The sequence below is a fragment of the Pongo abelii genome, chromosome 19 (assembly GCF_028885655.2).
Source record: "Pongo abelii isolate AG06213 chromosome 19, NHGRI_mPonAbe1-v2.0_pri, whole genome shotgun sequence".
NCBI classification, from domain to species: Eukaryota; Metazoa; Chordata; class Mammalia; order Primates; family Hominidae; genus Pongo; species Pongo abelii.
Genome location: NC_072004.2, coordinates 78,625,893 through 78,643,993, shown reverse-complemented (window position 1 = coordinate 78,643,993; position 18,101 = coordinate 78,625,893). Strand labels below are relative to the sequence as shown.

The following is an 18,101-nucleotide window of genomic DNA, read 5'->3' as shown; positions in this document are numbered from 1 at the left end:
CATTCTTGTTGCCCAGGCTGGAGTGCAATGGCACAATCTTGGCTCACTGTAACCTCCGCCTCCCAGGTTCAAGCGATTCTCCTGCCTCAGCCTCCCAAATAGCTGGGATTACAGGCATGCCATCACACCTGGCTAGTTTTGTATTTTTAGTAGAGATGGGGTTTCACCATGTTGGCCAGGGTGGTCGCGAACTCCTGACCTCAGGTGATCCACCTGCCTCAACCTCCCAAAGTGCTGGGATTATAGGTGTGAGCCACTGGACCCAGCCAATAATTTTCTTTAGATGGAAGGGAAAAAAAATCTCTACAGCTGGGAAGAAATAAAGTTCTTAATGCAAGGAAGAACTTTACATAGGCAGCTTACATACGTAGCTGTCCAGAGACAATAGGCAGCTGTCCAGAGACAACACATGAATGCAGGGAAAAATGCCTTATTCTAAAAGTTTGTCTAATAAAACAGAATTAATATTAGTTTAATACAAACCTAAATAACTTCTCTATAACAGCATTACAGCCTGAGATCACCTTGTACACTGAATGATTCTTATACTTGAAGTTATTTACAAGTTTTGATGTGAAGGAATGAATAATTACTAAAAAGGTTGGTGGTAATATATTCTGGTTTGCCTAATTTAATGACAATTCACTTTTCTTCAACTCTTTCTACACAAATAAATTACTACAATAGTGAATAAAAGTATATTTTTTCAAACACTAAAAACATTTTATCCTTTTTTTTTTTTTTGAGACGGAGTCTCACTGTGTCGTCCAGGCTGGAGTGCAATGGCACAATCTTGACTCACTGCAACCTCTGCCGCCCAGGTTCAAGTGATTCTCCTGCCTCAGCCTTTCGAGTAGCTGGGATTACAGCCGCCAAATATCACGCCTGGCTAATTTTTATAGTTTTAGTAGAGATGGGATTTCACCGTCTTGGCCAAGCTGGTCTTGAACTCCTGAACTTGTGTTCTACCCACCTCAGCCTCCCAAAGTGCTGGGATTACAGGTGTGAGCCACTGCACCCAGCCAACATTTTATCGTTTTTAAAATTATTAAGTGATTGGCAGCAAAATTACTTGAAGACGCACTAATGATAAATTTAACATCTTTAAATGTTAAATTTAAAAGAAGCCTTTCAACTTCTTTACAAATAGAGTCTCTATTCATACTCTTTCTGCTAAAATTTAATAACTGGAGAATGTGTTGATAACTAGCTATGAGAATATTAAGGCTCTTCAACTCATCCTAAGATGATTCCTAGATGCAAGTCCCTTGTGTTTAATCATCTGTGTTGAATCTAGGTTTTGATTTTAATTTAAATACTATAACCAGGTTACAAAAGATACATTTGACTCAACCAAGAACAAGTGACATTCTCATTACCCTCCAACCAAATAAATCTTTTCAATCATATCAATAATATTAGAATCTGATTTTTCTTAAGAACACAGTAAGCTCTCAAATGTATCCAAATTTCTCTTCTACTATATGTTATCTCTCCAGAGAAGAGGAGAGTTTCAATTTTTTAAAATCTCTATTTCTATAATATGATGCTGGTCTACCAGAGCAATGACTTTTTTTTTTTTTAACCTTAAAATCTTTTTTCCCTTACAGAGCAATGATTCCTAACTAGGCACACAGTAATATCACTTGTGACATGGAAAAAACAAACATGCAAGCTCTCTCACAAAATTGACAGATACTGAGCCCCCACTCCAGACTTATTGAATTGGAATTGGAATCCTTCAGGTTAGAAATGTGGCAAACAATTTTTAACCTCCCACTCCCAGTCTGAGACACATGTGAGTAGATGAACCATACTCAGGTCTTTTACATTAGATATAGCTATAGTCATCCCATATTGGAAAAGTTTTAGGCCCAGCATGGTGGCCTATGTCTGTAATCCCAGCACTTTGGGAGGCTTGAGGCAGGTGGATTGCTTGAGGCCAGGAGTTTGAGACCAGCCTGGCCAACATGGCAAAATGCCATCTCTATTAAAAATACAAAAATTAGCTGGGTGTGGTGGTGCATGCCTGTACTCCCAGCTACTCAGGAGGCTGAGGCATGAGAATCATTGAACCCAGGAGGTAGAGGTTGCAGTGAGCCAAGATCGTGCCACTGCACTACTGCCTGGGCAACAGAGTGAGACTCTGTCTGAAAAAAAAAAGAAAAAAAAAAGAAGAAAAGTTTTATTATGATATGAATCTATTACTTTTATAACAACTCATTTCTGTTCTAAGATTCTCATTCTGTTCTTTGTGAAAGAAAATCATATTATATGCATAATATAGACAATGTGGAGGTTAAGCCCAAACGGCACTTACTTATTTTTACTCTAAGTTATTTTCTGCAAAATAAAGCACATATCACAGAATGTGTACCTGAAAAGCTTTAACTGTAAAAGCAAAGCTTAAATATCAAGCCATTTAGAAAACAGAAAATTGTTCATGGCTTATGACTTAAAAGGCAGGCCTCATATTTACTTAAGGAGACTAGTTAATGAGCTAGAGAAAGACAACATTTATTCTTCATGCTGTAGGCTAAAATGGATGTCTATTTAAGCCACTGCACTTCCTAAACCTTTCAGTGTTTTTCCCATTGCCCTTGATGTTCTCCAGAAGGATCCTAAGAAAGCTCCCAATCTGGATCTCTTAAAGGTCCTACAAATACACAACGTAAGAAGCTAAAGAGGAAATTCATAAAGTCCATTTGAATACCTTGGAAACTACTGAAAGAATAAAGGGGTCAGGTGAATATCACTTTCATGCTTTGTTTTTTTTGCAGAAAAATGATGTATGCTGACTTGCATTAGATTCTGTCATTACTATTTTGAGAATATCATCACTACATGATCTTCCTAAGCATAGCAGTTTATCTTTGTTAATATACTGTTTAGCTCAGAAAAAAGTCACCAAATTAACATGACCTCCTACTTCTTAATAATCTTCCTGAAACCAGAAATTCCAATGATCAATTTAGCCACTTTCTTGTGTGGTTCCAAGATAGTTCCAGCGTATATTATACTGCAAGAAGGCTATCATTTAGCTTCATTATTAATATTTTACATTTGTATAAAGCTTAACAATTTAAAAATATTTTTATATATTATCTCATTTACTCCTTATCAACCTGGTATAATAGGCATAATGTATGTTATTTCCCCCACTTAAGAAATGTGAAAATGAAACCAATGAAAGTACGAAAGCTATGATGTAATTTCCCCCAGATCACACAGTTCCTGCATATATTTATATACTAACTATATTGCATATTATTTTATACTTTTTATTTATATGACATTTTACAGCTTACAAAGTATTTTCATATTCATGATTTAACTTGATCCTTTCAACAACCCTGTCAGGTGTTATTATTTCACATTACACTGGAACAGTATGGTGTGGCTATTAAGAGCATAGATTATAAAAGCAGACTGCCTGGATATGAATACCATTCCATCACTTTCTGGCAGTGTGTTTCCATCTCTTATTTGAAAATTAGAATACGAATGAACTCTACCACACTGGGTTGTGAAGAAGCTTAAACAAAATAGTGCAAGTAAAACAATTAGTACAATAATTGGTACACAGTAGGTATTTAATAAATGTCAGTTATTATTACCTATGAAAAATATAAAGCTCAGAGAGGTTAAGTGACACGTCCAAATTTACAAAATGGTAGGTGGCAGAGTTGGAAATAGAACACAAATTTTCTCCCTCCTGGTTCAATGGCTTTTCTATTACACCATATTGCTTTAATTAAATCAATGATACTACTCATTTACTTAAGATTATGTTATTCAGTAATGTACAAGTAAGGTGCATTCCATAGACTTGTGACTTTATGCAGAAATCACTGTGACATGCAGAATCTCAAGAACAACAAGTACAGACTTTATCATCCAAGGAAATGTAGCTGTGTAGAAATGACAGGGTCCTTGAAAAAATATTCGGGTTATAAGATACGACATCAAGTTACCTGGTCATTACTGTAACAGTCACATTTTAACTTGACATGAATATCAAGAAATGAAAGGTGAAATAGATGTTTTATTGCTCCCAATTTTTAAAAATCCCTCAACAATATCATTCCCATTTTTTATTCACAGAGCACAGCATATTGACATAGTTACAATGTAAATCGATTTAAAAAATCATCAGCTCTGACATCATGAAACACACATTCTTGTCATGAGGTAAAACAACCCCACAACTAAACATGTAATGTAATATCAGTTAATGGTACGAGCTATGAAAAAATAAAGTAGAAGCATAGGGGTATATGGATGGGCAGGTGCAATTATTAGAAGAGGAATTAAGTAAGACCTCTCTGAGGAGGTAACATTTAGGCAGAACACTGAATAAGTGAGGAAGTGAGTTATGGGGGAAGAACATTCCAGTAAAAATGAATATAGCTGATGTGTCTGGCGAACGACAAGGAGGCCAATGTAGCTGGAGAGCCGTGCGTGAATGGGAGAGGGGTAGGAAGTGATGTAGGAGAGGTAGCAAGTGGCTAGATCAGGTGTAGCCTTCTGGGCCACAGTAAAGATTTTAGATTTTAAGTATAATGGGAATATAGTAGAAGATTACAAGCAAAGTGACAGAATTGGATTCATATTTTACAAGGATCACTCTGGTTACTGTGTGAACAGACTACAGGGGGGCAAGAGTGGACGCAGAGACCTATTAGGAGACCATTTATTCATATAATAAATACCTACTGAGCACCTAGTAATGACAGTAATGTTCTAGGGGCAGAGGATACGGCAACGGGTAGAATAGGCAAAAATCCCAGCCTTCCAGCCTTACATTCTAGTACCTATTGCAGTAGGTACTAGATGACTAGCAGGCAAAAGATGACAGTGGCTTACACTTGGGTATAGCAGTGGGAATAGTGAGAAGGGATCAGATTGAGTACCTATTTTGAAGACAGGGTCTATGATTTGCTGAAAGAGTGAATGTGGGTCTGATGGAAGTCAAATGGCTCCAATGCTTTTGTCCTAAGCAAGCAGGTGATACCATTTATTCATATGGGAAACACTGCAGAAGGCACAGGTTCTAGGGAGAAATCTGACATGTTAAGTTTGAGATACATTTTAAACATTAGGTAGAAAATATAATGTGGGAAGCTAAATATACAAATTTCAAGTAAAGGGGAAAAGGCAGGGCTAGAGATAATTAGGGAGTTAAGATAGTATTTAAATAATGTGCAGCTAGCAAAACCAATAACCTAAGGAGTGAGGCTTGAGGAGAGCGCCCTGGAACATCTGAACTTATCCACATGATATATAAATATATTCAAATAATCCTTGTATATCTCATTGTAACAAAAGTAATATGTGATATAGACTCTTCACTAATATTTACTAATAAAATATGCAATTTAAAATTAATTGGTCATCTCCTGAATAAAACGCTTCACTATCAGACATTCACGCTGAAGATTAAGATCATATAAATGAATCTGACTCTAGTACTTTTTTTGCTACATTTAAACTGAAAAAAATGAAAATAGCAAAAAGAAAGAAAACTATAAAATATTTTTTAAATTGTTGATTTTTTTAACTTTCTGAGATGGATACTTAGAAAATCCCCAAATATTTAGATATTGAGTAATATACTTCTAAGTAGCCTTTGAGTCCAACAGGAAATCACAAAAAAATCAGAAAATATTTTAAATTGAAATAAAAACTAAGTATAACAAAACTTGTAGGATATAGCTAAAGATGTGCTTAAAAAGAAATATTAGTTTTAAATGTGTATTTCAGAAAAGTAGAAAATCTGAACTAACGATCCAAGTAATCTTTTAGATACCACTTTCTAAATTATCATTTTGTAATCGATAAATTCCACTGTGGTCACAGTAACTGGAATCTTTGGAAATTTGTCAAGACCTGCTCTATGGCTCAGCATATAACCAATTCGGTAAATAATCCACATGCACTTGGAAAGAATGTATATTCTGCAAATTTGGGGTGCAGTGCTTATATACGTGTCAATTTTACTTGTTGGCTTGCTCATTCATTCATTAAATCAATCAAAACCTAAAAGTGGCTTTTTGGGTTGTTAAATCTAAGACTAAAGCTAAAAGATTATTCATAAACTGAAGAAATAATAGTGATTATGGAAAATTAAGTTGTATTCTAGGTCTCAAAGGGCATTCAACAATTGGGATTATTTCTGGCATAATAAGCTGATTCACAACATGTTTCACAAAGGTGATAGCAAACAGCTTACCTGATTTTCATCCTGTACTTCCATGCTGTATTGGTCACCTGGCTGAACTTCTGTGACTTTCTCTCCAAGGAGGAAACCCAGACGAGTCATGAGTGTGTTTGCTGCCTCATCTACAGATGGAGGGGGGCCAAGCTCCTGTTCAGCATCACCTGTAACAAGAAGGCATTGAAGAACATGAATCTTTCAAAATAAAATGGTCTAGTTCTGCAACTATTTGTACATTCACTTTGGTCATTTCTTTAGTTTTCACATTTTAACTAAAAAATTACAAAGTTATGAGGTTTTTCTTGGACTACTCACTCTCAATATAAATTCGCTTCCAAGTAAAAAATTTACACGAATCAAATAAAAATGAGCCAGGGAAGTCAAAATGATTATAAATGTGAGGCAGAAAAAATTTTTCCTAAAATGAGTATCTGTTTATGTTAGATTGACTTACCGTCCATATTTATTCAGGTTTTGTTCTAAATTCAGAGCATTTAATCTCACCTTGTAACAATCCACAGTAGCACAGATTTCAAAGGACATTACAAAAATCTTTTTATGGGGTCAGATATACCCGTTAGCATTACAAGCATTAACTGTAGTGTCATACGGTTTGATGCCAAAACACAACAGCATCACAAAACACAATCATATCCTATTATTTAGGATATTCAGTATTACAACAGTAAACCACTCCAAATGCCAAGAAGGTAAGATCTGCATTGTTATTATTCCATTTAACATTTATATCAGCTTCTCTAATAAAGTCACAAGCTGGGGGTCAGAGATAGGGTCTATGTGTATTTTTGCATATTAGTACTGAACTCAAGTTCCATCTGTGAAAAATCTCTACAAAACTCCCACTGAATGTATGTCAAGGTAGAAAAACAAGGCTCTATTTTTCCTCTCCTATTATCCTCCCAGAGGCAACATAAATAGATTTCTTTGCCACAGAACAGAAATAAGAGAATCAGTAGGGTTTTTATATTATAAACATTTAGATACTTATTTTTTCCTCAAGAACAACTGAAAGCTTCTTATTCCTTGATAAAATGAAAAGGCAAAACTGGTCTCTTCAAATTAATGAGTAACACTTTCCTCCCTCCTAAAGGTTAAACTAAATAATTTTTTGCAAATTTTTCTCATCGTAGATTCCAGACCTCTAGATATTCTGGGGCTCTATTTCACTGTCTCCTACAAAGTTACTCTGATGATAAGTGTTTTCTATGTACATGGTTAACAACAGATATGAGAATTTATACAACACGGAGATATAGTCATTGACTGAAAAGTTTATAATCTATATGGAAAATAAGAGTATATATTTATTTAGCATATACTTACATAATGCTTATGATGTACAAGTCACTAGTGTAAACACTTTACATATATTAGCTTACTTAACCTTCATAACTTTAGATTCCACTTTCTAAGGTAGAAATTATTACCCTCATTTTACAGATGAGAAAAGAGAGGAACAGATACATTAAATTATTTGCTCAAAGTAATACGACCAGTAAATGGTAGAGCCAGGATTAGAACTTGAGCTCCCTGACTCCAGAATCTATGCTCCCAATGAGCACAACACAGTGTCTTCCTCACTGGAGAGAAATATTACAAATGGTGAGAATGTCTGAATAAGAGATAACTTGTAATAATAGGCATATTGCTCATAGTATGTTAATCTCAATAATCCTAACAAAGCATGTTGTAAACACTAAGTAAGGTAATCAAATGGAGGTTCTTAAGAGACAGATAACTGCAACCCTTTCTACATTACTACTTTCAGTACTTCCAAGTACTAATGCAGAAAGAAGTTCAAGAATTCTTCTGTGAGTGGCTATATTAGATACTGCTACCACACCAGGTCCTTTTCATCTGGTTTGACTGGTATTTTTTAAACTTTGCTAAATCTACTTTTTCCTTCCTATTTACTTACCTCGTCTAAAAATATCATTTGAGGATGACATTAATATATTATCTGTCATGCACTCTATAATGAAAGAAATCCGATACCAGGTTATGATACGAAAAAACTATCTTTGGCAATTACATTTGTTTTGAACTTTTCTTATTTGTTGATCTTGAGTAAAATTTTACACATTATGAAAAGCCTAGTAGATGAATTAGTGGGGCTTCTCAAATAACAGACAGCGACCTAATTGTGAATCCCTCCATCTTAAGTCTTAGATTATCAATGGCTGCCTCTGTCTCCTCTTCCTTAAAGTATGCCAGGATTTCTGGTGGAATAAAGTAGAAACAGTAGAGGCACTTCCTTTCTGGTTTCTAGATTACAGACTTAACTGTCAGTAACCTCTTCCCTATTCCACTTTCATTTCCTATTTTAAAATAAATTAAAAATAGTTACCTCTGAAAACAAAAAAGGGTGGGGCCAGGCGCGGTGGCTCATGCTTGAAATCCCAGCACTTTGGGACGCCGAGGCAGGTTGATCACTTGAGCCCAGGAGTTCAAGACCAGCCTGGGCAACATGGTGAAACCCCATCTCTACAAAAAATACAAAAATTAGCTGGGTGTGGTGGCGCGTGCCTGTGGTCCCAGCTACTTAGGAGACTGAGGCAGGAGAATTGCTTGAACCCAGGAGGCCGAGGTGGCAGTTAGCCATGATCATGTCACTGCACTCCAGCCTGGGCAACAGAGCAAGATCCTGTCTGAAAAATAAATAAATAATATTTTTTTTAAAAAAAGGTGGGAATATCTGAAATATATTTTGAAGTTGCTCTGTAGGACCAGATGAACAGCTTCTCACTTGCAGGAATTTATTAGGTTGGTGCAAAAGTAATTGAGGTTTTTGCCATTATGGCACCATTAAAGGTAATGGCAAAAACCACAATTACTTTTGCACCAACATAATAATGTATTCAAATACTGTATATTGAAACACAAAGCCAGGTCCTCCCCTCCAAACCATTTCATTTAAAATATGCTTAAAATGTCACCGGGTCACGCATTTTCATTTTTTTCCTACTTAGTGTACGTTGATTCTGCATTCTTCCTTAAATACTACCATTTTTCTTCCCTTTTTGTTTCATTTCTACTTCCCACTTGCAAGTAACTGCTATGATAAAACCTCTCTGCCTGCAAAATGAAAATTTACCAGCAGAATAAAGTCTGGCCAGTGGAATAAAGATAGCCTTTTTCCCCCTTATTACAATTAACAATAGGGCCATTTGAAGATCACTAAAAGGGAGGATTTAATGGAAATAGTGGTAGCTTAAGAGAGAGAAATCAGTGCTTAATTATCAGGGTTACTGGGTTCTTAATTTTTAAGAACAGAGAAAGTGATTTAAAAAAATTTAAGAAAATTCTTTGACATACTTTAAAGATTGTCTGGTTTTTGGAGGCAATGTGCATCTTAGAATGAGTTTCAACCATATTGTGTGTATCAAGTCTTTTTTTCTTGGGGGGGGGGGAGGGTGCATTATGGTTTTCCATGTTCATGGTTTGGAAGACAATTTTGTTATGATATCAATACTCCCCAAATCAATCTACCAATTTAATGCAATCCTTATCAAAATTCCAGCTGCTTGTTTACTTGCTTCCTTTCCTTCTTCCCTTATTTTTGCAGAAATTGACCAGCTGATCATAAAAATCATATGGAAATATAAGAAGAACAGAGTTGGAAGACTCACATTGCCTATTTTCAAAATTTATTACAATACAACATTAATCAAGGCAGTATGGTACTGGCATCAGAAGAGACCAATGAAATAAAGAGTCCAGAAATATACTCTTACGTTATGGTCAATTGATCTTTTTTTTCTTTTCTAGGACAGGGTCTCGCTCTGTTGCCCAGGCTGGAATGCAGCGGTACAACCATGGCTCACTGCAGCCTCGACCTCCTGGGCTCAAGCAATCCTCTTGCCTCAGCCTCCTGAGTAGCTAGGACTACAGGTATGCACCACCATGCCTGGATAATTTTCAAAAAAATTTTTTTGTAGAGATGGTGTCTCATTATGTTGCCCAGGCTGGTCTTGAACTCCTGGGCTTAAGCAATCCTCCCACTTCACCCTCCCAAAGTGCTAAAATTACAGGTATGAGTCACCATTCCTGCCTTGGCTAAATGATTTTTAACAAGGATGCAATGACAATTCAATGGGAAAAAATAATCTCTTCAACGGTGTTGGGACAACTGGATAAACACAAACAAAGGTATGAAGATGAAGCCCTACCTCATATATCAAAATTAACTAAAAATGTATTGTGGACCTAAATGTATAAGCTAAAACTATAAAACTCTTAGAAGAAAACATGGTAGTAAACTTTGTGACCTTTGGTTAGGCAATGTTTTCTTAGATATGACACTAAAAGCACAAATGACAAAAGGAAAAACAGATAAATCAGACTTCATCAATATCAAGAAGTGTCATGCTTCAAAGGATACCATCAAGAGAGTGAAAAGACAACCCACTGAATGGGAGAAAATATATGTGAATCATGTGTTCAAGGGACTTGAATCCAGACTATATAAAGAACTCCTACTACTCAACCACAAAAAGGCAAATAAATGAATTAAAACATAGGCAAAATACTGGAATAGACATTTCACCAAAGAGGGTATACAAATGGTCAATAAGTACATGAAAGGATGTTTGACATAATTAGTCATTAAGGGAAATGCAAATCAAAACCACAAGGAGATATCAAGTTATATCCACCAGGATGGTTAAAACAAAAAAGACAAGCAATAAGAAATAGTGAAATTTACTGGAACCTTCATACAATAATGGTAGCAATGTAAAATTGTGCAGACACTTTGAAAATAGTCTGGCAGTTCCTCAAGATGTTACACATAGAGTTACCATGTGACTCAGCAGATCTACTCCTAGGCATATACCCAAAAGCACTGAAAACACACATCAACTTGTACACAAATGGTCATAGCAGTGTTATTCGTAACAGTCAAAAATAGAACCCCACTGTCCCTCAAATGATGAATGGATAAATAAAATGTCATATATTCCCATTAGGGAACCTTTGGCCATGAAAAAAAAGAAATACTGATACATGCCATAAAATGAAAGAACACTCACTGAAAGTATTGTGCTAAGAAAATCAGACACAAAAGACCACATATTGTGTGATTCCAATTGTATGAAATGTCTGGAATAGGCAAATCTGTGGAAATAAAAAGTAGACAAGCCATTGCCTAGGACTAGGTTGTGTGGGGAGTGACTGTGAATGGGCACAGGACTTTTTTTGGGGGGGGGGTGACAAAAATGCTCTAAAATTAGATAGTGGTGATAGTTACACGAGTCTGTAAATATACTAAGTATCACTGAGGTGTACATCTTAAAAGGATGTATTTTTTGGTATGTGAATTACATTTCAGTATAGCTGTTATTAATAAATACGAAAACCCCATAACAGTACAGATAGAACCATGTACCCATCACCCAGTTTTCCCAAAGGTAACATCTTACATAACCACAGTGAGTTATATGGGAAAATGACACTGGGAGAATACAATTAACTAGACTACAAACCTTATTCAGATTTTGCCAAATTTTTTTTTTTTTTTTGGACAGAGTCTCACCCTGTCGCCAGGCTGGAGTACAGTGGGGCTCAGCTCACTGCAACCTCCGCCTCCTGGGTTTAAGTGATTCTCCTGCCTCAGCCTCCCGAGTAGCTGGGACTACAGGCGCCCACCACCACGCCCGGCTGATTTTTTGTATTTTTAGTAGAGATGGGGTTTCACCATGTTGGTCAGGATGGTCTCAATCTCTTGACCTCGTGATCTGCCCACCTAGGCCTCCCAAAGTGCTGGGATTACGCCACTGCACCCAGCCAGATTTTTTTTGTTTTTTTTTTTTTTAAGAGATGGGGTCTCAGCTTTGCTGTCCAGGCTGTTCCGGAACCCCTGAGCTCAGGTGGTCCTCTCACCTCAGCATCCTCAGCATGCTGGAAATACAGTTGCATGTCACCCTGGCCAGCTTGATTTTGTCAGATTTTGCCTGCACTCATTTGTTGTGGTTGGGTTTTTTTGGGTACATTTTGTGTATAGTTCTGTGAATTTCCATGTGGTATCATTTTTCTTTTGCCTGAAGAAATTTCTTAGACATTTCTTGTAGTACAAGTCAACTGGTGATAAAGTCTTCCATTTTTTATATGTTTGAGAAAATCTTCACTTTGCTTTCATTTTTGAAATATATTTTTTCAGGGTATACCATTCTAGGTTGATAGTGTCTTTGTCTCAGTAATTTAAAGATGCTATTCCTAAATTTGAAAATTAAAGAATTTAAAAAAGGATGCTGCCCCACTTGTCTTCTTGTCTTTGGTTTTTTTTTTCAAAGAGAAGTGTGCTGTCATCTTTGTTTCTCCACTGTCTGTGATTTCTCTGACTGATTTTAATAGTTTTTTCTTTATCATTAGTTTTAAGCAGTTTCATATTGTGTCTTAGTGAAATCTTCATGTTTCTTGTGCTTAGGATTCATTGAACTTCTTGTATCTGTGGGTTTATAGTTTTCATCAAACTTAGAACATTTCTTCAAAAAACACATGTGTATGTGTCTGTATATACACAAACACACACATATATGTATATATACACATAAAAAACATAATTTTTGGTGGTTGTTCTCTCTTTCTGGGGCAGATTATAACTTTTATTAGCTATAATAATAGCTAGCTATATATGGCAATTAACTATACCATTAACCAAATCTGAGTAAGGTCTGTAGTCTAGTTAATTGCACATGCCAGGTACTATTCCTAAGCATTTTACCTATATTAACTAATTTAATCATCAAACTGCCCTACAAGGTAGGCAATCTTATCCATACTTTACAAATAATGAAAATAAAGCACACAAAGAATAAGTAACTTACCAAATTCATATGGCTAATAAGTGGCTGAGCCAGGCAATCTGGCTCTAGACCTCAGGCTCTTTATTCCTAAGTTATACTGTCATCTCCAAGTCCATTCTCTCACCATATTGCCAGGCATCAGTCCCCAGCTCCCCTCTGCCCACTGAATTTGCTCAAAACTCTCAAAATTTCTCAAGTCATCATATCAATTATTTGACCTATATTTTTGTCTCATCCATGACCATCCAGGTGATATGAAGAGGGTCTCATCTTCATAACAATACACTCCAATTAAGGTATGTCCCTAAACAAAGACAGTACTTTCCTTGAATGGAATTCTGTAACTTAATAATGACGACAACTTTGAGGTATGAGAAACAGATAGCTTGTTGTTGAAAAACAATCTCTGTGAGACTGTGATACACAAAATAAATCATACAGCACTCATGCATTACGCTGATTAAAACTATTTAAATTTGTAGTTCTTGGTTTTATTTTGGCTGTTTGTAAGCAGTGTGTGTACGCATTAGGCTATGCTCCCAGAAATCTGGTTGACGAATAGATCACCATAAAGACTAAGGGATTATAAGTTTTACATGGAAATGGAAAGGTCCAAGAATAGTATAGAAGACTTGAAGAAAGGCTGGGTGCGGTGGCTCACGCCTGTAATCCCAGCACTTTGGGAGGCTGAGGGGGGTGGATCACCTGAGGTCAGGAGTTTGAGACCAGCCTGACCAACATGGTGAAACCCTGTCTCTACCAAAAATACAAAAAATTAGCCGAGTGTGCTGGCAGGTGCCTGTAAGCCCAGCTACTTGGGAGGCTGGGGCAGGAGAATCACTTGTACCCGGGAGGCGGAAGTTGCAGTGAGCCGAGATTGCGCCATTGCACTCCAGGCTGGGCAACAAGAGTGAGACACTGTCTCAAAAAAAAAAAAAAAAAAAAAAAAGAGAGAGAGAGAAGAACGGCATACTGTTTAATATCAAGATTAATATAAAGCTAAAGTAATTAAGACACAGCTAGACAAAAGCATAGATAAAAAGGTGGTCAATGGAACAGTTTAAAAATCCAAAAACAGATCTCTCTCTATATATAATCACCTGATTCGGAACAAAAGTTTCACTGCAGTGTTTCAGTAACATGAGAGTATTTTCAAGTATTGGTGACAGATCAATATGATATCCATATGGAAAAGTAAATCCTGTCCTTAAAAGAATAAATTTCACATAGATTATAGACCCAAAGGTAAAAAGTGAAGCAATAAGGCTTCTGGAAAACGACCTAATAGTATATCTTTATGACCTAGAACTAGGTAAATATTTCTTAGACAGGCCCAAAAGTCAACAACCATTAAGAAAAAAGATTGGCAAAGTCAATCTTTTCACCAAAGACACCATTAAGAAGGTAAAAGGGCAAGCCATAGAGTGAGATAACTACTACAAATCAACAAGAAAAAGAAAGACAATCCAATTAAAAAATAGACAAAAGATCTATACAGGATTTACAAAAGACAATATCCAAACAGCTAATAAGCACATGTAAAGGTGTTCAATATTATTGGGAAATGCAAATCAAAACTCCAATGAGATACTGCTACACATGTACGGTGCAGAATGGCACACAAAACAAACAAAATAGCATCTGACAGTACGGGGCAAAGGAACACTGAAACACTGCTGTGCTGATGGGAACGTAAATTGGTAGCATCAAATCTGGATAAAAGGTTTGGCATTTAAAAAATGTATGGTTTAAAATTTGGAAAATGTTTGCCATTTTACAGAAACCATATGACTCAGCAAGTCCACTACTAGTTGTATATAAAAAAAAGGAAAAGTATACTAATAGGTGCATCAAAAGACATGTAACAAATGTTCATAAAACTGTTCATCATAGCCCAAGTTGAAAATGTCCATCAAGGCCAAGTGCAGTGGCTCACGCCTGTAATTCCAGCACTTTGGGAGGCCGAGGCAGGTGGATCACTTTAGGTCAGAAGTTCAAGACTAGCCTGGCCAACATGGTGAAACCCTTTCTCTACCAAAAAAATACAAAAACTAGCCGGGTGTGGTGGCACATGCTTGTAGTCCCAGCTATTCGAGCCTGGGTGACACAGCAAAACCCTAGCTCCACAAAAACATTTTTTAAAAAAAGAAGCCAGGCCTGGTAGTGCACGCCTGTAGTCCCAGCTACTCAGGTGGGTAAACTAAGAGGATGGCTTGAGCCTGGGAGTTCAAGGTTGCAATGAAACATGATTGCACCACTGTACTCTAGTCTGGGTGACAGAGTGAGACCCTGTCTCACACTCTGTCCCCAACCCCCCCTCCCCCAAAAAAACCATACTGAACAAAAGAAGACAGATTCAAAAGAATATATAGGGCCAGGCGCAGTGGCTCACACCTGTAATCCCAGCACTTTGCGAGGCCGAGGTGGGTGGATCACCTGACCAACATGGCGAAATTCCATCTCTACTAAAAATACAAAAAAATTTAGCCGGGTGTGGTGGCAGGCGCCTGTAATCCCAGCTACTCGGGAGGCTGAAACATGAGAATAGCTTGAACCTGGGAGGCGGAGGTTGCAGTGAGCTGAGATCGTGCCATTGCACTCCAGCATGGGCGACAGAGCAAGACTCCATCTCAAAAAAAAAAAAAAAAAACATACTAAATGATTTTATTTATATAAAGTTCAGAAATTGGTAAAACAAATAATTGATGATGGCAGTCAGAACAGTGGGTATGTTTGTAGGGGGAGGATAATGATGCAGAGGAAGCATGAAGGAAGCTTCTGAACTGCTGAAAACATTCAATATCTTAATTTGTGTTCACTTCATAAATTTTCATAGCAAGTCATAACTGTTATTTGCATTCCTTTCTGTATTTATAATTTTTACAAAATTACAAAAAATGTATTAAAAACTTAGGGCACTGACCTTGAGAATGAAACAATATTCTCAACAATACTTGTTTATGCTTTTTTACTCTAAGAAACAAGTCTAGAATTATGAAAAAAAAACACTACATATTTAAGCTATATATTTTAATACTATTTAAGTTGCTCAGATGAGGGATACCAATTAAATATCAGCAAACTTCTACTCTAAACATTTAGATCTTTCATTTAAAGTTCCTGTCTTATGAAGACATAATTTTAGAAATCAAGAGATTTCAAGGAAATTATATATGAAATATGTTATGGTTTAAATAGATCTTCAACTAATGAAACTTTTATCTATTTTTTCCCACTCAGGAAAGAATGCACCAAACATTTGCATTTCTTTTTTTAAAAAACAAATGACAAAGACTCAGTTTACCAGATTTACTTAAATTTTAAAAAATATTTTATATATTTAGGGAGTACAAGTGCAGATTTCTCACATGCATGTATGACACAGTGGTGGAGTCTGGACTGTCAGTGTACCCATCACTCGAATAATGAGTGTGCATTATACCCAGTAGGTAAATTTCCGACCCTCTCAAATTTTAGTTTTTAAATTTCAGCTTAACATTACTAATTTAAACAATTATCAAAACTAAGTTGCTAGCATTCATCCACAACTAGAAAACATCCTTAATTTATACTAAACTAGAAATGTATTATGACGAATGCATTAATATCTTGCACTACTAAATAGAGAATAAAATAGAAATTATTTCTGTGGAAGATTCATGCTGTCATGCTGGCAACGTTAACTTCACTTGACAGAAAAAAATAGGAATTATTTCTGTGGAAGATTTACGCTGGCAATGTTAATGTCACTTGACACTACACCTGGCTCACATTTCAGACACAATGGAAAAGCAGATCCATGCTGGTGTTAAGTGTACAATCTTGTCCTACCACTACTCAAGAGTCAAGGTTCAACTAAGAGTATATTTAATAATGAAAGCAAAGTGCATACAGAGATTCACAATTTTGAAGTTTTAAAAAAAGGTCCTATTATGTGGCCTCATCAATAAATTCAAAAGTTTAAGACAAATAGGGACTCCAATGAGCTGTTTATAAATACTCTAGATTAGGCATAATGAAAAAAAGTCGAGTTCATCTGAAATCTTCAAAGAAATGTTCCTTAATCCTCAATGGTGCTTGTTATAGTTTAACATTTCTGTTCAAATGTGTGTGTTGAGTTACTTGTTATGCAAGGGTAGCAGCTGCTCCTCACCATTTATCGGTAAGGACTTCGACTCTTTCTTGACCCTTTTCAACAATTCTCTTTGTAGTGATTTTCTGCCATCAACTATTTTAGGTGTAAGTTGATACAAATTTGAAGCTGCCCATGGCACTACCACCAAATAACATGGAGGAAAATGAAGTGAGGCCTCCATGACCTCATAACTGAATGAAGCAAATCGTGTATCAAAAGAAGAAAATCCACTTCCAAAACATGGAAATCCAATCAAGGTGGAGAAAAATGACTGTTCCTCAGCTTCTGCTTCTTCAGGAACCCCTTTGATTCCCCAAAAAACTCCTCAAATGAGTTTTCATAGAAGTTGAATAAAAATGGGTCCCTTCCACCAAAAAAGTCCCTGAAGGCATCATCTGGGTTACAGGAATGTGAAGCCAAACTAAAACGAACTGTCAAAATGACTTCCAACTCCTCCTCCGCCATTTAATTTCTTTGCCATATTTGTCACAGATGTCCCATTTTTTAGCATCTGATAATATCTCATATGCTTCAGCTACTTGTCGGAATTTTCTGTTTCTTCTCTATTCTCAGGATTTTTATCTGGATGCCACTTTGGTGCCAGTTTCCAATATGCCTCTTTAATAACCTTGGAGCGGGGGTAGCCGGGTGGGCATGTCTCTACATGCCTAGAACTTCATAGTATTCTACCAAGTTTCAACAGATTGTAGGAACAGGCTGGAGGACATGAGCGGTGGTGTCAGGAAGCAGGGGAGGCAGGGCTCGGCTCTGGCACAGCAGTGCTGGTGGCAGTGGTGGCACCCCACGCTTTCCTCTGAAAACCTTTGTTTTAAATTGGCTATTTAGGAATTCTGTGGAAATGACAGTCAGAACACAAGTTCTCAAATTCTCTTCCTCCTACTACCTACACCTCACTGGAGTGATA

The 18,101-nt window shown here is 36.6% G+C and overlaps 1 protein-coding gene and 1 pseudogene across 6 annotated transcripts in view; both read right to left on the bottom strand.

The window, feature by feature from the left end:
- The window catches only part of TANC2 (tetratricopeptide repeat, ankyrin repeat and coiled-coil containing 2), a 486,030-nt gene that overhangs the window by 237,657 nt on the left and 230,272 nt on the right, over nt 1-18,101 (bottom strand). For all 6 annotated transcript variants that reach the window (XM_054537237.2, XM_054537241.2, XM_024234406.3 and 3 more), the window contains one exon: nt 6,233-6,381. In XM_054537237.2, the coding sequence (XP_054393212.1) occupies nt 6,233-6,381 (149 nt within the window). The remainder of the gene's footprint in view (nt 1-6,232; nt 6,382-18,101) is intronic.
- On the bottom strand, nt 16,357-17,872 carry LOC112129612 (dnaJ homolog subfamily B member 6-like; annotated as a pseudogene).